Source organism: Muscardinus avellanarius, assembly GCF_963383645.1.
Source record: "Muscardinus avellanarius genome assembly, chromosome: 4".
Taxonomy (NCBI): domain Eukaryota; kingdom Metazoa; phylum Chordata; class Mammalia; order Rodentia; family Gliridae; genus Muscardinus; species Muscardinus avellanarius.
In genome coordinates, this window is record NC_137789.1 from 87,435,968 (window position 1) to 87,458,841 (window position 22,874).

The 22,874-nt window shown below is 40.4% G+C and overlaps 1 protein-coding gene across 1 annotated transcript in view; it reads left to right on the forward strand.

Moving 5' to 3' along the window:
- The window catches only part of USP54 (ubiquitin specific peptidase 54), a gene marked incomplete at both ends in the record, with an annotated part of 97,237 nt that overhangs the window by 9,269 nt on the left and 65,094 nt on the right, over positions 1-22,874 (forward strand). The window contains 1 exon segment of the mRNA XM_080693549.1: positions 4,081-4,173. Within this exon segment, the coding sequence (XP_080549675.1) occupies positions 4,081-4,173 (93 nt within the window).

Consider the following 22,874-nt stretch of genomic DNA (forward strand, 5'->3'; position numbering starts at 1 on the left):
TTGCCTTCACCTCTGAAGGGAAGTGAGGCCATCTGCTCCCATCATGGCTGCCCTCAAAGACTAAGAATGCCTGAGGCTGAGCAAGAACCCTCTGATCAGCTCTAACCAGCTGGACATCACAACAGAGGAGCCTGGGTGACTTGATGTGGCAGGTCAGATGTCGATTTTCTTTTAGATACAGAGACTCAATCCGCTGCTCACCTTGTCTCTCCCAGGCATTTTTCTAAAATAGACACATATTTTAACTGAGGTTGATAGCACCCCAACTCCAAAAGATTTAAAATTGTCTTAAGTTGTAAATAATGTAGTCCACTCTTGAATAGAGACTATCCTTAAGTGCATGCTAAATGACCTGATTCTAAGAATCTGCCTGTAACTAACCCTGATGTAGAATGATACACTGATGAGAGCAACTACGTGAGTAAGAAAACTCCAAAGTCAACCTGGCGTGGTGGTGCACGCTTGTAATTGCCGCTTGGGAGGCGGAGACAGTAGGATCGCGGAGGTTCGAAGCCAGCCTTGCTGGCTTAAGAGACCCTGTTTCCAAATAAAAAAATATAAAATAGTCTGGGCATGTAGCTTGGATGTAGAAGGGTTCTATCCCCAATACTACAAAAAAAAAGTCTGGGAGTGTAGCCCGGAGGTAGAAGGGTTCCCATGAACACCAGTATCACAAAAGAAAGAAAAGAAAAGAAAAGGGAAAAAAAACTCCAAATCAGGCTGTGCAGTAGTAAGCCTTTAGGAGGTAACAGAGGAAAAGCCACTTCCTCTGAATACCTCAAAGGCCTGGTTACACCTACTGCCCATTAACCTATGTGCCAAAAGTATAACCAGATGATTTTGTCTTACTCAAAACTTGGAAAAGGACTCACCCTTAAATCAGCCTCTCCCAAAGTGGAAGGGTCCTTTCCAAGTTCTTCTTAGCACTCCTGCAGCTGTTAAACTAAAGGGACACATTCCTGGACTCATATGTCTAGAATTAAACCTGTCCCTCTTGAGTCTATACAGAAACAAGTCTTTAAAATCAGGAATAAGGCTCCACACACTGAAAAAGACCCACAAACACTATACCTGTGAGCCTACGGAAGATTTAAAAGTACTATTCAAAAGAACCAGGAAGACTGAATCAGGAAAAGTCTTATTTTGTGATTTTTCCTTATAAGTACAGTATGTCTATCAAGACTGAAAAAAAAAAAAATCAACTTACTTGTTTTCTCAATTTTTATCCTAGGAAAAAGTTTACTTTTTCCTGGAATGGGCACAACACAGGATACTGATAAAGTGCCTACTGGATTAGTGGGCTAGTACCCACTTCATCTAGATTACCTTGGTGGATGTCCCCCTTTCAAGAAAATGATTGTCTAACATCTGGGTGGGATAAAATTCTAATTTTCTTGCCCAGTATACTTTGTATCGAGATGCTCTTCTGTTGTCTGATTTACTGTTGTCAGGGGCTAATATCTTGCATGATCCTGACTTCTTTCCCAGAATATCAAAGAAGGGTGGTTCTACAGCCACAGAAAACCCTTACCTGCCCATGTCTCATTTATTTATTTATTTATTTATTTATTTATTTATTTATTTTTGCGGGTCTGGGGATGGAACCCAGAGGCTTTTGACCTCCAAGCTACACCCCCTGCCCAATTTTCTTTATTTTGAAACAGGGTCTCACTGAGTTGCGGAGGGCCTCAATAAGTAGCTGAGGCTGTCCGAGAACCATGATCCTCCGGTCTCAGCCTCTCAACTGCTGGGATTACAAGTGTGCGCCACCATGCCCAGCTCCCGTGTCTCCTTTTTTTTTTTTTTTTTTTCTGGTGTTCTTGGAAACCCTTCTACCTCTGGGCTACACTTCCAGACCTATTTTATATTTTTATTTGGAAACAAGGTCTCTTAAGCCAGCAAGGCTGGCTTCAAACCTGCGCCATCCTCCTTCTCTGCCTCCCAAGCGCCGGGGATTATAAGAGTGGGCCACCATGCCCGGCCTTCCCATGTCTCCTTTAGATCAGTTAGAAAGAGACTTTCTGTCCCCAGATAGGCAGGATCTACGTCCCTTGTCAGCCCAGAAGATAGTAGAAGATGGAAATTCTTCCGTTGTCAATCCTTAAGATTAAGGGACCAAAGTCTGGGATGTGGAGAAAGAAGTAGGAGAGGGAAATAAGCATTAGGTAGAAAAGAGACAATTGGCTGGGCATGGTGGCTCAGACACTGTATCACTTTTTCCTCAATTATTTTATGTATTGCTATAACATAATTCTTTGTGTGTGGTACTGGAGCTGCAACCCAGGGGCATTCTACCTCTGAGCTACACCCCAGCCCTATTTTTTATTCTTTATTTTGAAACAGGGTGTCCCTGAGTTGCAAAGGACTTCACTAAGTAGCTGAATCTGTCCCCAAACCGCGATCTTTCTGTTTTAGCCTCCCAAATGCTCGGATTAAAAGCGTGCACCAAGATGGCAGTGGTGGCGTAGGCTAGCAGGCTTGTAATCCCTGAATTTGGGAGGCGGAGACAGAAGGATTGCACAAGTTCAAAGCCAGCCTCGCTGGTTTAAGAGACCCTGTTTCCAAATAAAAATATAAAATAGGTCTGGGAGTGTAGCCCAGAGGTAAAAGAATCCCAGTACCACAACCAAAAAAAAAAAAAAAAAAAAGCGTGCACCACCACTCCTGGTTTCTATTTTGTGTATTCTAACCTATAAATTTCTTCTTTAGGATCACATTTGATGTATGTCATACCATGTTTTCTCTATGTGTTCTTCACTTTATGTTCATATTAATTTATTTTCTGAAATTATGTTCATTTAATCATGTTGTTTGAAATCTCGTTTTATTTTTATTTATCTATTTTTGTGGTAGTGAACATGGAACCTAGGGGCATTGTACCTCTGAGCTACATTCCCTGCCCTATGTTTTAGTCTTTTTATTTTTGAAACGGTTCACACTGAGTTGTAAAGGCTTTGCTAAGTAGTTGAGGCTGTCCGGTAACTGCGATCCTCTGGTCTCCGCCTCCTGAATGCTGGGATTACAAACATGTGCCACTATGTTTGGCTTCATTTTTAAAATATTTTTAATGGTACAGGGGATTAAAGCTATGACATTTTACCATTGATCGATCTACATTCCTATTTCTCTTTAAAATTATTTATTCATTTATTTATTCATTCTTTTTTGGTACTAGGGATTGAACCTAGTGGTACTCTACCTTCAAGTTATATATTAAGTTTCTTTTTTTTTTTTTTTTGTGGGTCTGGGGATTGAACCTAAGGGCATTCTACCTTCAAGTTATATTTTAAGTCTTTTTTTTGTGTGTGTCTGTGGGTCTGGGGATTGAACCCAGGGCACTCAATCTCTAAGCTACACCCCCGCCCCATTTTTAATTCTTTCTTTCTTTCTTTCTTTCTTTCTTTCTTTCTTTCTTTCTTTCTTTCTTTCTTTCATGGTACTGGGGGTGGAACCCAGAGGCTTTTTACCTCCGGGCTATACTCCCAGACCGTTTTTATATTTTTTTATTTGGAAACAGGGTCTCACTAAGTTGCTGAGAGCCTCACTAAGTAGCTGAGGCTGGCTTCGAACCCATGTGATCCTCCTGTCTCAGCCTCCCAAGGGGATCACAAGCGTGCGCCACCACGCCTGGCCTTAATTCTTTATTTTGATACAGGGTCTCACTAAGTTGCAGAAGGCCTCAGTATAAGTAACTAAGGCTGTCTGGGAACCATGGCCCTCCAGTCTCAGCTTCCCAAATGCTGGGATTACAAGCATGTGCCTCCACACCCAGCTCTATACATTCTTACTTTAGTTTTTATTTTGAAACAGGGTCTCACTAAATTGCTGAATCTGACCTCATACCTGCAGTCCTCCTGTCTTAGCTGTCTAAGTGCTGTGATTATAGGTGTGGGCCGCCACACTTGGCACCTTACTATTTTTTATACATTTGTTTTAATATACTGTAATGAGCTTTTCTATTGGGAATAAAATTTCTTCTCCAGTCATTACTTATATATACCTAAACTCTTGAGTTTAAAATTAATTGGTGTTTTTTTTTCTTTTTATACATTAATGAAGCTTTTTTTTTTTTTTGGCCAGGTTTTGTGGCACTTGGACATCTTCCGACGTAGTTTTAGGCAGCTTACAACTCACAAGTGCATGGGAGATTCCTGCATCTTTTGTGCTCTCAAGGTAAGTACTTCACATTTGTTTCTTTCTATTGTCTTTAGATTGCCAATTTGTCAGTATTGAGGGGATTTGGTTAATTAGGACAGTGGTAAAATTTTTACTGAGTTATCTTGTGGATTAGAGCAAACATGGGTGTGACCAGTTTTGTTTGCTTCAATGTATTACTTGGGTGGGTGTGGTGGCACACTCTTATTAACCCCAGTACTTGGGAGGTTGAGACAAGAGGTAGTTGTTCTTGGCCAGCCTCAGGGACTTAAAGAGACCCTCCACAATTTAGTCAGATCCTGTTTCAAAATGAGGAATAAAAAATAGAGCTAGGAAAGTAGCTTAGAAGTAGAATGTCCCTGGGTTCATTCTCCAGTATTACTATGTGACTTAGGCTTTTTCTTCAGGAACTATTTTGCCTGCATACCTCTCTGTGGCATGATAAGATGTGATTCAAGTGTATTTTTACTTTTAGTATTTACCCGAAATGTTAATTTAATTGGGCATAGTTTCCTAAACCTGTAATCCCAGTACTTGGGAGGCTGAGCCTGGATGATCCAGGGTTCCTGGCCAACCTCCTCAAGTTAGCCACAATGCTTGGCTTCTCTTTCTTTTCTTTTCTTTTTTTTTTATTTTCTTATTAGCACAGTTAGTAGATTCATTATATCAGTTCTTTACTTCATGTTTTATCTGCCTCCAACTTTTTTTTTTTTGCAGTACTGGGGATGGAACCCAGGGACATTCTACCTTTGAGCTACAACACCAGCCCAATTTTTTATTCTTTATTTTGAAACAGGGTCTTGCTGAGTTGTAAAAGGCCTCACTAAGTAGTTGAGGCTGTCCTCCTGTCTCAGCCTCCCAAATGCTGGGGTTACATACAATATTGTGTCATTACGCCCGGTTCAAGTTTTTCTATTCTTTTTTTTTTTTTTTTTTGGTGGTACTGGGGTTCCTGGAAGCCCTTCTACCTCTGGGCTACACTCCCAGACCTATTTTGGAAACAGGGTCTCCTAAGCCAGCGCGCGCGGCTGGCTTCAAACCTGCGCGATCCTCCTGTCTCCGCCTCCCAAGCGCGGGGATTACAAGCTTGCGCCACCACGCCTGGCGTAGTTTTTCTATTCTTAAAAAAAAGGAGCCAGGCAGGCATGGTTGCACATACTTATAATCCCAGTACTTAAGAGATTGAGACAGGAAGATCAGAGGTTCAATGACAGCCTCAGTAAGTAGCTAGACTCTGCTCAACCTAGTTATACCCTGTAAAAAAAAAAAGTTATCACCTGGGTGTGGTGGCACACGCTTGTAATCCCAGCGTTTGGGAGGCGGAGACAGGAGGATTGTGCAGTTTCAAAGCCAGCCTCGCTGGCTTAAGAGACCCTGTTGCCAAATAAAAAATATAAAATAGGTCTGGGAGTGTAGCCTGGAGGTAAAAGGGTTCTATTCCCAGTACCACACACACAAAAAAAGAGTTATAAGACTGATGTGATGGTACATGCCTATAATTTAGTACTTTGGTGGCTGAGACAGGAAGATCCCTGGTTTGAAGCTTCAGCAACTTAGGCTCTGTTTAAAATAATAATAATTAGAGCTGGGGTGTAGTGTGGAGGTAGAATGCCCCTGGGTTCAATCCTTAGCACTATTAAAAACAAAAACATGCCAGGTGTGGTGGTGCACGTTTGGGAGGTGGAGACAGGAGGATCACGCTGCTTTGATGCCAGTCTCGCTGACCCTGTTTCAAAAAAAAAAGAGACCCTGTTTCAAAAAAAAAAAAAAAAAATATATATATATATATATATATATATTTATTTATTTATAGGTCTGGGAGTGTAGCCCGGAGGTAGAAGGGTTTCCAGGAACCCCAGTACCACCAAAAACAAAACAAAACAAAACAAAAACAAACAAAATATATAGGGCTGGGCCTGGTGGAGCAAAACTAATCCCAGTACTTGGGAGGCTGACAGGAGGATCACTTGTTTGAGGACATCCTCAGGGATTTCGTGAGGAGACCCTCAGCAATGTAGTCAGATGCTGTTTTAAGTTAAGTAAATCAAAGGGGACTGGGAATGTGCCTATGAGATAGAATGTCCCTGGGTTCAATCCCCAGTACAAAATAAACACTTTTATCTGGGCATGGTGGTATACACTGGTAATCCTAATACCTGGGAGACTGAGGCAGGAGAATCGCAGGTTCGCAGCCAGCCTCAGCTACTTTAGTGAGTCCCTTCACAACTTATTGAGACCCTGTTTGAAAATTAAGCATAAAAAGTAGGGCTGGGGGTATAGCTCGAAGGTAGAATGCCCCTGGGTTCAATCCCCAGTACCAGAAAAAAATTTTTTTAAATTATGGGACATAAATACAACGTATTCATCATTAAACTAGATTCTAGTCAGTATAGTAAGACAAGAAAAGCAAAAGACACAGTAATTAGGAAGAGAGAAAGCTGTTATTCGCCTGCCTCGCATTCCTCAGGCTCTGGATTTGATCTCAGCCCAAGGGAAAACAAAACAAAAATATCCCAATGTGTGCACAAAGTAGCATTGCCTACAGTTCTAGCTATTGGGAAGGCGAAGGCAGGAAGATTGCTGGAGCCCAGAGTTCAGGGTCAGTCTGGGCAATATAGCAAGACCCCATCTCAAAAAAGCCAACTGGTTATTGAATCTTCATTGTAAATATTGGAATCATTCTGTTTATAAAGTCATCTACAGCCGGGTGTGGTGTCACATGCTTGTGATTCCAGCGCTTGGGAGGCGGAGACAGGAGGATCGTACAGATTCGAAGCCAGCCTCAGCTAATTAGTGAGGCCCTCAGCAACCTAGTGAGACCGTTTCCAAATAAAATATAAAATAGGTCTGGGAGTATAGCGCGGAGTTAGAAAGCCTCTGGGTCCCACCCCAGTACCACACACACACACACACACACAGAGTCATCTATGTTGTACACAGGTCTAGTTTGTCCTCACATGTATATGTTATTTCTTTTTGTGTGTGTGTGTGGTACTGGGGATGGAACCCAGGTATTCTGCCTCCGAGCTACACCCCCAGCCCTATTTTTTATTTTGAAACAGGGTCTCACTGAGTTGCAAAGGGCCTCACTAAGTAGCTGAGGCTGTCCTCAAACGGTGATCCCTCTGTTTCAGATGTAATGCTGGGATTACAAGTGTGCGCCACCACGCCTGGCTCTATATGGTATTTCTTTGTGTAAATATATACTTTATTCTACTTCTGTCAGTTGATTGGATTGTTTCCAGCGTATTTGTGTATTTATATTTTGTGGTACTAGGGATTAAGCTCAGAGGCATTCTACCTCAAAGCTATACCCCAGCCCCCATTTTTAAATTGTGGTGCTGGGGATTGAAACCAGGGGCATTCTATCTAACTCCAGACTTTGTCCTCAGTCCTATTTTTTATTCTTTATTTGAAATAGAGTCTCACTAAGTTGTGGAGGGCCTTACTAAGTACCTCAGGCTGGCCACAAACCTGTAATCTTCCTGTCTCTGCTTCCCCAAGTACTAGGATTACAAGTGTGCACCACTATGCCTGGTTGAAAAGAGATTTTTATATTGTGATTTTTGGTATCACTTTTTTCTTTTGGGGGGATTCTGGGGATTGAACCCAGGGACATTTTACCTCCAAACTATACCCCCTAGTCTCCCTTTTTTGTGGTACTAGATATGGAACCCAGGAGCATTCTACCTCTGAGATATAACCCCAGCCCTATTTTATCTTTTATTTAGAAACAGGGTCTCACTAAGTGACAGAGGGCCTAAGTTGCTGAGGCTGGTCTTATCTTAACCTTGGGATCTTTTTGTTTGTCTCCCAAATACTGGGATTACATATGTGCGCTATCATGCCTGGCTCCCTTTTTATTTTTTATTTTGAACAGATTCAAGCTAAATCATGGACGGTCTTAATAAGTTGCCTAGGCTGACCTTGAATATGTGATCTTCCTGTCTCAGCCTCCCAAGTACTGGGATTGCAGGCATATGCCACCACTCCTGACTCTTGGTATCATTTTATTTTCTGGGACTGGGGATTAAACTTATGGGTAAATGCATCCTTTAGAAAAATAATTAGTGTAGTAGTCTTAATATTTGTTTTCTAAAGTTGATACTGTGGGTTATTTTTGTGAACAAACAGCCTGATGTTTGGGACCTTTTTTCTCAAAATAAACAAGTCCTTATTAAACCGGGGGTGGGGGAGACTTATGGGTATTCTACCTCTGAGCTGTAGTTCCAGCCCTATTTTATTTTATTTTTTGAGGTACTGGAGTTAGAACCCAGGGGCCTTCTACCTCTGGGTTATGCCCCCGCCATATTTTATTTTTATTTTTAAACAGGGTCTCAGTAGTTTGATGAGAGTCTAATTTCTGAGGCTGTCCTCAAACCTGCAATCCTCCTGTTTCTGCCTCCCAAGTACTAGGATTAAAGGTGTGGGTCACCATACCCAGCTGTTTCTTAGTTTTGTTTGTTTGTTTGTTTGTTTGCCTTGGTACTGGGGATTGAACCAAGGGGCATTCTACCTCCAAATTCTACCCTCCACCCTATTTTTTATTCTTTATTAAAATTTTATTTAAATTAATTTCCTTATTTTGAAAGAGGATCTCACTACATTGCCAAGGTCCTCACTAAATAGCTGAGGCTTGCAGCGAAACTGTGATCCTTCTATGTCAGCCTTTCAAGTACTGGGATTACAAGTGTGTGCCACTATGTCCAGCTTGTTTTTTAGTTTTGAAATAGTGTCTGGCTAAGGTGCTGAAGCTGGTCTTGAACCTTCCTCCTCTTGTCTCAGCCTAATGGTAGTGGGATTAATGGGCATGTGCCACTACATCAGGCTGGCATCACTTCTATTTAGGTCTATTAACCTAAGCCTTTCTGCCTCATTTGGTCAAGGAAAAGTGAGGGTGTGTGTGTGTGTGTGTGTGTGTGTGTGTGTGTGTGTGTGTAGGGTGAGGTTGATAGTGGGAAAGATCTCCTGAGGGAAGGATGAAGGCCTGGTATTATGTCAGCAAAGGAGTCCTCTGGTATACTGTGGTTAAGTTCTCTGTGGTGTTTAGAGTGTGAGGATACTTCTGTACATTTAAGTCTCATTTTTTCACTTACTATTTAAGAGTTAAAGGAATATTTGGTGAGGCTAATAAGAATTTATTTTTGCCGGTTTATTTATTTATTTATTTATTTATCTTCGGTGCTGAGGATGGAGCCCAGGGACATTCTACTACCTAAGAGCTACACCCCCAGCCCTATTTTTTATTCTGTATTTTGAAACCAGGTCTCACTGAGTTGCAAAGGGCCTCACTAAGTAGCAGAGGCTGTCTGTGAACCATGATTCTCCTATCTCAGCCTCCCAAATGCTGGGATTACAAGCATGCACCACCACACCTGGCTTTGCTGTTTCTTCATGAACTGTTTGCATTCTTTTTTTTAATGTGTGTGGTCCTGGGAATTGAACCCGGGGACAGTTTACTTCTGAGCTCTACTCTGGCTCTTTTTTTTTTTTTTTTTTTTTAGCTTGAAATATGGTCTCACTATATATCTGAGAGTTTTGCTAAGTTGTTAAGGCTGTTCTCCAACCTGAGATCCTCCTGTCTCAGCCTCTCAAATATTGGAATTACAGATGTCACCATTACCGGTTGCATTTTTTTTTTTTTTTTTTACAGCACTAGGGATGGAACCCAGGGGCATTCTACCTTTGAGCCTACACCCCCCAGCCCATTTTTTATTATTATTTTTTGTGTGTGTGGTACTGAGGGTAGCACCCAGAGTCTTTCTACCTCTGGGCTATACTCCCAAACCCATTTTTATATTTTATTTGGAAACAGGGTCTCACTAAGTTTTGAGAGCCTCATTAAGTAGCTTAGGCTGGCTTCAAACCTGTGGTATCCTCCTGTTTCAGGCTCCCAAGTGCTGGGATTACAAGCATGAGCCACCATGCCTGGCATACATATATATATATATATATATATATATTTGGGTCTGGTGATGAAACCCAGGGGCATTTGACCTCCGAGCTACACCCCCTGCCCTAATTTTATTATTTATTAAAATAATAAATAATTATTTCACTGAGTTGCAGAGGGCCTCACTAAGTAGCTGAGGCTGTCTGTCAGCCTCCCAAATGCTGGGATTACAAGTGTGTACCACCATGTCCGGTTACCAGTTGCATTCTTTAATGTTAAGTTTGTTACATAAATTTTTTATTGCACAGACCTTTTCAAAACAAGATATCCAAAATTTCTTAATTTGAAGTACTCTTCAGTTGTTATAACTTGCCAATTCTGCAAAATTAGATTTTATTATGTTGGAATATAACTGTTTACTCTAATACCACTGTTAAGGAAAACAGAAATGCCAAACATGTTTCTAGATGAATCAGAGGCTGGCCAGCTTTTGTTTGTTTGTTTATTTATTTTGGTACTGGGAATTGAGCCTAGAGGCATTCTGCCTTTGAGTGACATCCCCAGCCCAGTTTTATTTCTTATCTGGAGTGTTTAAATGAGGGATTTGACAGGTCTTGGTGGTGCCTGCCTGTAATCTCAGTACTTGGGAGGCTGAGACAGGAGGATTGCAGGTTTGAAGTCAGCCTCAGCAGTTTATAGAGGCTCTCAGCAACTTAGCGAGACCCTGGTTCCAAATTAAAAAAAAAAAAAAGGCTGAAAATATAGCCTAGGAGTAGACTGCCCCTGGGTTCAATCCCCAGTACCAAATAAATAAATAAATAAATAAATAAATAAATAAATAAATAAATTTGCCCCTCTATATTCCAGTTGAAAGATGTATATCCTTCTTCCTTTCCATTTATGTACTTTGCCTTACACCAACTCCTACTTATTATACTTATTATAGGCATTATTATACTTATTATAGGCATTCTGTGAGCATCTTTTGGTTCATGATGTCTATTATTTTTTGTTTTTTCTTCTGCTTCGTGATTCTCTGTTAGTCAGTGTTCTTGTGAGTTGTTGATCTTCACCAGGTACAATAGAATGTGTTGCATCCAGGCCTTAAAATTGTTTTATGGTGACTTGTACATATTTGTGAAAATTCATTTCTTTTGGTCCTACAAAATGTACTTTTCTCCTATACTACTTGATATTAAGCCTTTAGAGTAATTTCTGCCTCAAAACTTTGCATGCAAATTATTAATGATGGCTTTCATTGAAAATAATTTGAGTCGTATTGTTTTCTTACTTTGAACCATACCGCTTGTCAACTGTGACTTAGCAAATAGGAGGTTGTATACTAATTACCCTGTCCCCAAAAACTCCAGATTAATTCTCATCTATTTTTTTCCCTGACCTTAATTGTCATTGCATAGATTCCAGAGTTCTTATTTATTATTCATATTGGATCTGCTTGTACATCCCCAGCCCCCAGGGTATGGCTTTACTTTGGTGTTGGCTTATTTATTTATTTCTATCCACGGGAGGAAATCCGTCCTCTGTACTTAGTATGCTACAAAGATTTTGTTCTTTTTCCAGGGATTGTACTAGAGGCTTTGCAGTGCCAGGATGTAGGACAGAGTGTTTTTTGTTATAGGCAAAGAAGAATGTTGCATTGATTGATTAAACTCAACAAGTCTCAATTAGTAATTTTTCTTTTAAGAAAGCTAGTAATAAGGCATAAAGGCTGGGAAATGGGGCTAATGGGTGGTGGGCTGGTGGAGAGGAAGTAGTGTTTTGTATATAACATGTATGTACTGGAATGTCTGTATTTGGAGAGCAGTTAGATTGTTCTGATGGGACAGGAAGGTATGTGTTCCACTGATAGTCTACTTGTTAATTGGGGGGAGGGGACTTGAGTGCTCCGGAAAAAAATGCCTTAAGTTTTTTGAGTTGTACTAGTTCCTTATTGGGTACTGAAACATCAGCACAGGGAATAAAGTGGTAGAAGACATCATTTTCTTTCTTTTTTTTTTTTTTTTGGTAGTGGGGTTGAACCTAGGGGCATTCTAACTGAGTTATACTCTCAACCCCTTTATTTTTTATTTTGAATGAAATGGAATCTTGCTAATTTGAGGCTGTCCTCAAATCCAAGATCCTTCTTCCAAACTATTTAAAGCAGGAAATTAGATTTCTAGTATGTTTACTGGAAATTTTAGCTAGTGATAAACAGCACACACATAAGGAAGTATGTTCTTATGGTCTAATCTAAGTATCACCTACTTGTGTTTAACTTCCTTGTTTTGATTGCCTATAGATATGAGCATATTTGTATGTTCTTTTTTTTTTCTTTCGCCTCCAATACTGGGGATGGAACCCAGGGGCATTCTACCTCCCAGCTATACCCCAGCCCTATTTTTTATTCTTTATTTTGAAACAAGGTTTCACTGAGTTGCAAAGGGCCTCACTAAGTAGTTTCCCAAATGATGAGATTACAAGTGTGTGCAACCTTGCCCAGTTATATGTCTTTCTTTCTTTTCTTTTCTTTTTTCTTTTTTTGGTGATACTGGATTTTCGTGTGTGTGTGTGTGTGTGTGTGTGTGTGTGTGTGTGTGTGTGTGTGTGGTACTAGGGTTCCTGGAAACCCTTCTAATCCGGGCTACACTCCCAGACCTATTTTTATATTTTTTAAAATTTGGAAACAGGGTCTCTTAAGCCAGCCTAGCTGGCTTCAAACCTGCTCGATCCTCCTGTCTCCACCTCCCAAGTGCGGGGGGCAAGTGCGTTGATTACAAGCATGCATCACCATGCCTGGCTTGGTACTGGGGTTTCCAGAAGCCCTTCTACCTTCGGGCTACACTCCCAGAGCTATTTTTATATTTTTATTTTGAAAAAGCATCTCTTAAGCCAACGAGACTGGCTTTGAACCTGCGCGATCCTCCTGTCTCTGCCTCCCAAGCGCGGGGATTACAAGTGTGTGCCACCATCCCCAGCATCCAGTTGTATGTCTTTTGATTAACCTTTCTTAAATCTTAAAGTCCAGCCAGGCAGTGGCTAATCTAAATACTCTCAACTAATTAAAACATTGGAATAAATTGGGTCCTATAAAATTGAATCCTATCCTTTTAAGTTCAAGCCTGGCATGGTGGCACATGCTTGTAATCCCAGTATTTGGGAGGCTGAGACAAGAAGATTGCGGGTTGTGGCCAGCAACTTAGTGAGGTCCTCTGCAACTTAGTGAGACTCTGTTTCCATATAAAAGAATAAAATATGACTAGGGGTATAGCTCAGAGGTAGAATGTGCATGGATTCTATCTCCAGTACCATCAAAAAAAAATTTTTTTTTGAATTCAGAATTGTGCATGATAGTTGGGCGTGGTGGCACACGCTTGTAATACCAGCATTTGGGAGGCTGAGACAGGGTTTGTGGCCAGCCTCAGCTACTTAGTGAGGCCCTTTGCATCTCAGTGAGACCCTGTTTCAAAATTAAGAATAAAAAATAGTGCTGGAAATGTAGCTTGAAGGTAGAATACCCCTGGGTTTCATCCCCAGTACTGCAAAAAACAAAACAAAACAAAATGTGCTTGATGTTCAAATACAAGGGTATGATTCTAAGGAAAATACAGGAGATAGTCATGATTATTTCCTTTCTAGAATTTTAGGCATAATCTAAAATTTACTCAGTCTCAAAATTTTAATGCATATCCTGAATAGTCTTCTCTTTTAATTTCATGCGGCAAGTGGATATGGGATTAATTCTAAATTAAATTTTTAATACTCCTGGTAACCTTTGAATACTCTCAGTAATCTACAAGGGTTTTTACAATTGTGGCAAAAATTAGTAAACTGAAAGCCGAATCTAGTTGCACATGCCTTTAATCCCAATACTTGGGAGGCTGAGACAGGAGAGTCACAATTTCAAGGATAGCCTCACCAAGTAGTTGAGACTTTCATCAACTTAGCAGGAACTTGTTTCAAAATAAAAATAATATTGGGCTGGGGATGTAGTTTGGAGGTAGAATGTCTCTGGATTCATTTCACAATACTACACATATATATATATATATATATATATATATATATATATATATATATTTAAATTGATCATCATATATAAAATCTCAACATTAATTTATGATTTCCCCTTAAAGAAGTGCTATCTTCTGGCAGATTTGGCCCACCTTTGTCTCTGTGTCTTTCTATCTATTGTCTTGACGTCTTGGTGTTTCTGTGTCTTTGTTTTTGTGTGTATGAGAATGGCTGTGTGTTTTGGTAGCAGGAATTAGTGTGATAGGTACTGGGTTGCTTTTCATGGTCTCTAATCTTCTACTCTAAGTTCAAATTTTTGGGTTATGAATTGAATATAAATTTAGCCCTTAAGTCATGGGAGATATGGTATTAATAACTGAACTTTTTTTTTGTATACTCAAGTCTACAATCTTCCACAGTACTAGGATTTATAGGTGAGTGTCACCATGCTCAGTTAACTGAATTTAATTTCAAAGAGCCGATATAGGATAAGTGAGTGCTTTTCTAATCAGGAAGTCTAGAAGCTGTTTTAGATATAGAGTAGAGAATCCCATGGGAGAAACTATCCAGCTACTTTTGCTTTTCCCAAAGTTCTATCAAGAGATTCTATTAAACTGACTGGTTATTGATGATATTAAGAAATTATTATGACCTTTTGGGATATATATATATATATATATATTTTTTTTTTTTTTTGTGGTACTGGGAGGTGGAACCCAGGGGCTTTCTACCTCCAGGCTATACTCTCAGACCTATTTATTTATTTATTTATTTATTTTTAAATTTGGAAACAGGGTTTCACTAAGTTGCTGAGAGCCTCACTAAGTAGCTGAAGCTGGCTTTGAACCTGTGTAATTCTCCTGTCTCAGCCTTCCAAGTGCAGGAATTAAAAGTGTGCGCCACCACGCCCGGCTCTATAATTATGTTTTAAACAAAATAAGTTATTAACTAATTAATTAATTAATTTAGTGGTTCTAGGGATGGGACCCAGGAGCATTGTACCTCCAAGCTATATTCCAGCCCAATTTAATTCTTTTATTTCAAAACAGGGTCTCACTAAGTTGTTGAGGGCCTCACCAAGTTGCTGAAGCTGTCCTTGAACCTGCAGTCCTCCTGCCTCAGCCTTCCAAGTGCTAGGATTATAAGCATGCACCACCATACCTGATAAATTATTTTATTTCTTATTCATTTATTTACCTACTATTTATTTTTTGCGATACTGGGGATGAGATCCAGGGGCCTTCTACCTCCGAGCAATACACACCAGCCCTATTTTTTATTCTTTATTTTGAAACAGGGTCTCACTGAGTTGCATTCGGCCTTACTAAGTAGCTGAGACATAAAGCCGGGCATGGTGGTACATGCTTGTAATCCCAGCATTCAGGAGGCTGAGACCGGAGGTTCGTGATTCACAGACAGCCTCGGCTACTTAGTGATGCTCTTTGCAACTCAGTGAGACCCTGTTTCAAAATAAAGAATAAAAAAGAGGGCTGGAGGTGTGCTCAGAGGTAGAATGCCTCTAGGTTTCATCGTAAGTACCGAAAAAAAAAAAAAGTAGCTGAGACTGGCTGTGAACCTGCGATCCTCCTGTCTCAGCCTACCAAATGCTGGGATTATGGGTGTGTGCCATCACTCCTGGCTAAGAGTTTTTATTTTAGAGATATATTCTGAAATAAGTACAGATGAAAATGGCATTTGCTTCAAAATGATCTGGGAGTGTGTAAGTGGGTGGGTGCTATCCACAAAATAAGAGTGGTCTTGGATAGATAATTATTGAAGTTGGATGATGGATAGATGGGAGACAGTCTTAATCTTTTTTTTTCCTTTCTTTGTTTTTTGGTGTTGGGGATTGAACCCAGGGACATTCTACTTCTGAGCTACACTCCAGCCTGATTTTTTATTCTTTATTTTGAAACACGGTCTCATTAAGTTGCAGAGGGCCTCACTAAGTAGCTGAGAATGGCTGAAAACCCAGATTCTCCTGTCTCAGCCTCCCAAGTACTGGGATTACAAGCTTGTGCTACCATGCTTGGCTTCCAGTGCTAATTTTTCTACTCTTTCATTTTTGAAAGTTTTTTGCAACGAAATGTTAAAGGTCTATTGTCAGTGTCTTGGGTATCAAAAAGGTAAACATTTGCATATTCTTTACCCTCTTGAAAAGGAACTTTCAACATTCTTCTCCTTTCTTTTTTTTCTGCAGTGCTGGGAATTCAATTCAGGGCATTGCACACGTGAGGCAAGCACTTTACCAATTCCTGGGGTTTGTGTGAGCTACATCTTCAGCTATTTTTAAGAGAGTCTCTAGCCCATTGTGGTGGCACATACTTGTAATCCCAGCATTCAGGAGGCTAAAATAGGAGGATTGTGGTTCGCGGATAGCCTCAGCTACTCAGTGAGGCCCTCTGCAACTCAGTGAGACCCTGTTTCAAAATAAAGAATAAAAAATAGTGCTTAGGGGTACTTGGAGGTATAATGCCTCTGGGTTTCATCCCTAGTATCCCCCACAAAAAAAAAAGAAAGAGAAAAAAGTCTCACTAAGACCTGGTCTCACTAATCTGTCCAGGCTGGCCAACTTTCAATCCTTCTACCTCAGCCTCCTTTAAACATGCAAAACTAGTGAAAGAGCTGGGTGTGGGTTTGTAATCCCAGCATTTGGGAGGCTGAGACAGGAGGTTCGCGGTTCTCAGACAGCCTCAGCTACTTAGTGAGACCCTTTGCAACTCACTGAGACCCTGTTTCAAAATAAAGTATAAAAAATAGGGTTGGGGTGTAGCTCAGAGGTAGAATGTCCCTGGGTTCCATTTCAGTACCACACACAGAGACACACAAAAATACCTAGTGAAAGTTCTTTTTTTTAGCATTTAGATATCCTCAAGGACTGGTTCCCTAGCTAGTCAGCTAGTCCTCCTCCTAACTCCCCTAACTTACTTCTAGAGGGTTGTGTTTACAAATAGACTAGATTGACCACATTTAAGTTCCTTCAATTAGAGAAAAAGTGTAGCCAAAAGAGAGATCTTGAGAGCCAAAATGAACAACTTTGTGAACCCAAATCAAAAAGAGAAACACCAAGAATTGAGCTAATAGCTGGGCATCAAGTGTGTCATTCCTTTACAGAAGCTATTGCTGGGTTGAATTGGACTGCCAACTGACACTTTCCAGAGACCTTGAACTAATAATACACTGAAATCTTGGCCTGTCCATCACCAGGCCTAGTGCATTTCTTCTTTAAAATCGAAGGCTAGAGCCAGGTATAGTGGCACATACTTGTAATCCCATTACTTGGGAAGATGAGACAGGAGTATTCAGATTTGTGGCCATCCTCAGCTACTTAGTGCGGCCCTCTGCAACTTAGTGAGACCCTGTTTCAAAATAAAAAATAAAAAAATGGGCAGGGGGTGTAAGAAAGAAAAGAAAAGAAAGGCTAGTAAATCTTGAAAGAGATAAAAAAAAAAACATGCTGTTTTCTACTTAAAGGCATGGATCTCTGTTTAGGGGAAAAAATCCTTAAACAACAGCATTTATAGATGCCTAAACGCAAAGACTTTCTTTTTTACTGTTTTTTTTTTTTTTTTTTTTTTTTTTTTTTTTTTGCAGTATGGGGGATGGAACCCAGAGGCATTCTACCTCCAGGCTATTTTATAATTCTACACCCCTGGCCCTATTTTATAATTTTTTTTGGAAACAGGGTCCCACTAAGTTGCTGAGAGCCTCACTAAGTAGCTGAGGTTGGCTTTGAACTTGTGCGATCCTCCTGTCTCAGCCTCCTAAGTGCTGGGATTACAAGCGTGCACTACTATGCCTTGCTTAATGGCACTTCTGTTTATGTGGTTTTTACTAATCCAAATAATTATATGCTCCTGTGGATAGAATTGTTTGCTACTTGATCTAAAAGAGATGGTTGGGGAAGCACCTGCTTTTAGTCATTAAAGTCTTGTTGCTTTTGTACTGTATCCAAGAAAATAGCAGACACAAAGTAATTTGTTATTTTATGAGAGTGGAAAAAAAGACCTCTTTGGTTTTACCCTATGAAGGAGAACAGAGTGAAACCTCAAAGGTAGTTTTTTTTACTTATTGAAATGGAACCTTCAGAGACCCCACATGGAAAAATGACTCCTGGGTTTTGGTTCTTCCTGCCCTTTCTCTCTCCCTTGCCTCAGCAGTTGGAAGAATACCAGTTTTTGTTCCTTATTGGTACTGCCACCTGTTTTTACTGCTGAACTAAATGTTCTTGGCTTTCTTTGGTGTGAACTGGATCTCCCCCTGGGAAAGGTGGGAGGAGGGTGAAAAAAGGAACAGGAGGAGGCCCATTCCAGCCCCTGTTCTCATGTGAAAGGGACACACAGGGGTTAGTGTGCTGCCCTAACAGAGGGGCTTTGTGCTAAAGCTTCTTCCAGAGCTGTAGTTCCACAGATGCATGCTGGGGCCCAGGCTGCTTCCTCCCCATGCACTTGCTTCTTCATAACAATAGCAGAGCAAGACTGACAATAATAATTAAAATAGAAAAAAAAAAAAAGATTCAGTCCGATGCTACCCTGAATGCATTCAGTAACCCACTTCATATGGAGAATACTGCCTGTAATTAAGACATGAGGAAAGAATATGGTATGGAGATATGGCTGCTACTGAACACCAGAGCCAGACCTGTTGTTACCAATCCACTATAAAAGCAGAGCGCAACCATAGACCTTTCCCTTTCTCTGCTGAAATTTCAATTATGTACATCATGGGAAACCTGCATCTCTTGAATGGGAGCAGCAGAAATAGTAGGAAATGAAGTGGTCCTTCCTACAGACATCTCAGAGACTGGGGAGACAGCTCAAGGGAAATAATCTGATTTAGGACCTTTCTTCACCTAAGGCATAAAAAGCATATGACAGGAACTTTTTCTTTTTTTCTTTTCTTTTATTTTTGCAGGTCTGGGGATGAAACTCAGGGGCATTCGACCTCCAAGCTACACCCCCTTCCCTATTTTTTTATTTTTTTTTATTTTGAAACTGGGTCTCACTAAGTTGTGAGATGGCTTCACCTAAGTAGCTGAGGCTGTCTGCAAACCGCGATCCTCTGGTCTCAGTCTCCTGAATGCTGGGATTACAAGTGTGTGCCACCATGCCCAACTAATAGGTACTTTTTTTTTTTTTTTTTTGGTGGTACTGGGGTTCCTGGAAACCCTTTTACCTCCAGGCTACACTTCCAGACCTATTTTATTTATTTATTTATTTATTTATTTATTTATTTATTTATTTATTTATTTATTTATTTTATTTGGAAACAGGGTCTCTTAAGCCAATGCTGCTGGCTTCCAAACTGCGCTATCCTCCTGTCTCTGCCTCCCAAGCGCGGGGATTAAAACCGTGCACCATGCCCGGCTTTACTCTTTATTTTGGAACCGGTCTCACTGAGTTGCAAAGGTCCTTACTAAGTAGCTGAGGCTGTCCAGGAACCGTGATCCTCCAGTCTCAGCCTCCCAAATGCTGGGATTACAAGCATGCCCCACCACATCTGGCTCCCCAGCCCAGATAATAGATACTTTTTAGCAACTTAAAAATACCATATTGCCGGGGTGGGGGGTGGTGGCACACGCTTAAATCCCCTTGCTTGGGAGGCTGAGACAGGAGGATTGCGGTTCCTGGACAGCCTCAGCTACTTAGTAAGTATTGCGCAGGTTCGAAGCCAGCCCTGGCTACTTAGTGAGGCTCTCAGCAACTGAGTGAGACTCTGTTTCCAAATAAAATATAAAATAGGGCTGGGAGTATAGCCCGGAGGTAGAAAGCCTCTGGGTTCCATCCCAATACCACATACACACAAAACAAACAAACAAACAAACAAACGAACAAACAAACCTATTAAAGCTGGGTGTGGTGGTGCACACTTGAAATCCCAGCCTTTGGGAGGCTGAGACAGGAGGATTGCAGTTAAGGACAGCTTCAGCTACTACTTAGTGAGGCCTTTTACAATTCAGTGAGACCCAGTTTCAAAATAAACACTGAAAAGTAGGGCTGGGGTGTGGCTCGGAGGTAGAATGCCCCTGAGTTCCATCCCCAATACCACAAAAAGATATTTAATATATAAAATATAAATAATACATAATATGGTATTATTATTTTATATAATATAACATTTAAAAGTATATATATATATATATATATATATATATATATATATATATATATATGCTGCCAGGCATTAAGTCCTTAAGATATCTATCAATTTGTTGTAATTATATGTTTGTATGTATATATACACACAGTATTCCCTCTGTATAAGGTATTGTCATGTGTGTGTGTGTGTGTGTGTGTGTGTGTGTGTGTGTGTGTGTGTATGTTACTGGGGATGGAATCTAGGGGCATTCTATCTCTGAGCTACACCTATGGCCCTATTTTTTTTTTTTTTTGCAACAGGGTCTCACTAGATTGATGAGAGTCTCACTACTTGCTGAGGCTCTTTTTAACCTGTGCTCCTCCTATCACAACCTCTCAAGTGGTGAGATTACAAGTATGTGCTACTATGCCTGGTTTAAGATACTATCTTTAGGTATATATATAGCATACATAATATATAATATGTATATATATTTGTGTGTGTGTGGTACTGGGGATTAAACTCTGCCTTTGGACATTCTACCTCCAAGCTACCCCCCGACCCTATTTTTTTATTCTTTATTTTGAATCAGGGTCTCACTAAGTTGTGGAGGGCTTCACTTAGTAACTGAGGCTGCCTGTGAACCTGCATTCCTCCTGTCTCAGTCTCCCAAGTACTGGGATTATCAGCATGTGCCTCCATGCCTGGTTTTATATATCTTAGATTTTAATTTTTTTTTTTTTTTTTTTTTTGCAGAACTGCAGAACTGAGAAACCCAGGGCATTCTACCTCAGCAACTTAGTGAATCTGTCAATAACTTAGCAAGAGCCTGTTTCAAAATAAAAATAAGGTGTGATAGTGCAAGCTTGTAATCCCAGTACTTGGGAGGCTGAGACAAGGAGGATTGCAGGTTTGAAGCCAGCCTCCAAACTTAGTGAGGCTCTTAGCAATTTAGCAAGACCCTGTTTCCAAATAAAAAATAAAATAAGGCTGGGGTATCTTAGAGACCCCTGCGTTCAATCCCTCGTAGGAAAAAATAAAATGAAATAAAATAAAAATTGGCCTAGGGCCGGGCATGGTGGTGCACGCTTGTAATCCTAGTACATATAGGCTGAGACAGGAAGAATGTGTGGGTTTGAAGCCAGCCTTAGCTACTTAGTGAGGCTCTTGGTACCTCAGCGAGACCCTGTTTCCAAATAAAATTATAAAATAAGTCTGGAAGTATAGTCTGTACATAGAAGGCCCCTGGGTTTTATCCCCAGTACCACAAAAATAAATAAATAATTGGGCTAGGGGGTATAGCTCAGAGGTAGAATGTTCCTGAGTGCAATTTCCAGTACCACAAAAAAGAAAATAAAGAAAAAAAGGGAAAAGAAAGGAAGAAAAAAATAAAAAAAGAAATGGGGTCTCATTAGGTTGTTGAGAGTCTTGATAAATTGCTGAGGATGTCCTCAAACTTGTGATCTTCCTATCTCAGTCTCCCAAGTACTGGGGTTAGATGTGTACCACCACACCCAGCTTATTTCTACCTTAGATGTGTGTGTGTGTGTGTGTGTGTGTGTGTGTGTGTATTTTTTTTCCTTCAGCCCTAGGTAGTAAATACTGCTCTTAACTCTCTTAAAAGGGAAACCAAGCCAGGTATGGGTCAACATGATTTACATTATGATGTGAGACCATAATGCATCAATAAAAGCATATAAGAAAAAAAAAGCTGGGTGTGGTGGCACACACCTATAATCCCAGTGCATGAGAGGCTGAGACAGGAGGATTGCTGGTTGGAGGACAGCCTCAGAGAATAGTGAGACTTTGAACCTAAACATGACTTTGTTTCAAAATGAAGAATAAAAAATATGGCGGGGAGTGTAGCTTGTAGATAGAATTTCCCTGGGTTCAATCCTCAGTACTGCAAAAAATAATAATAAATAAATAAATAAATAACAGGAGGATTACAGGTTTGAGGCCAGCCTCAGCAATTTAGCTAGAACCTCAGCAACTTAATAAGACCATATTTCAAAATAAAAAATAAAACCTCCTGGAGCTCAGAGGTAGAATATACCTGGGTTCAATTCTCAGGATAGATAAGTAAATAGGAGACGGTGCATACATGTAATATCAGCTACTCAGGAGACTAAGGCAGGAGGATTGCAAGCTCAAGGCTAGCCTTCACAATTCAGTGAGACCTTGTCTCAAAAATTAAAATGGCTGGCAGTATAGTTCAGTAATATAGGGCCTCTGGGTTTGATCCCCAATATCTCAAAAAAAAAAAAAAAAAGCCGGGTGTGGTGGCGCACGCTTGTAATCCCTGTGCTTGGGAGGCTGAGACAGGAGGATCGCGCAGGTTCAAAGCCAGCCTCAGCTACTTAGTGAGGTTCTCAGCAACTTAGTGAGACCCTGTTTCCAAATTAAAAAATATAAAATAGGTCTGGGAGTATAGCTCGAAGGTAGAAAGCCTCTGGGTTCCACCCCCAGTACCACAAAAAGAAAAGAAAAGAAAAGAAAAGAGACATTGATTGCTCTTTATACACCAAAACCATTGTAGGTGCTGGGAGCATGACGTGAAATAAAAGATCAAAATTTGTGGGGGGTTTTTTGGTGTGTGTGTGTGTGTGTGTGTGTGTGTGTGTGTGTGTATGCAAGTAGCACTGGAGATCAAACCTGGGAGCATTCTATCTCTGAGCTATACTCCAGCCTTTTTTTTTTTTTTTTTTTTAAATAGGGTTTCACCAGACTGATGAGA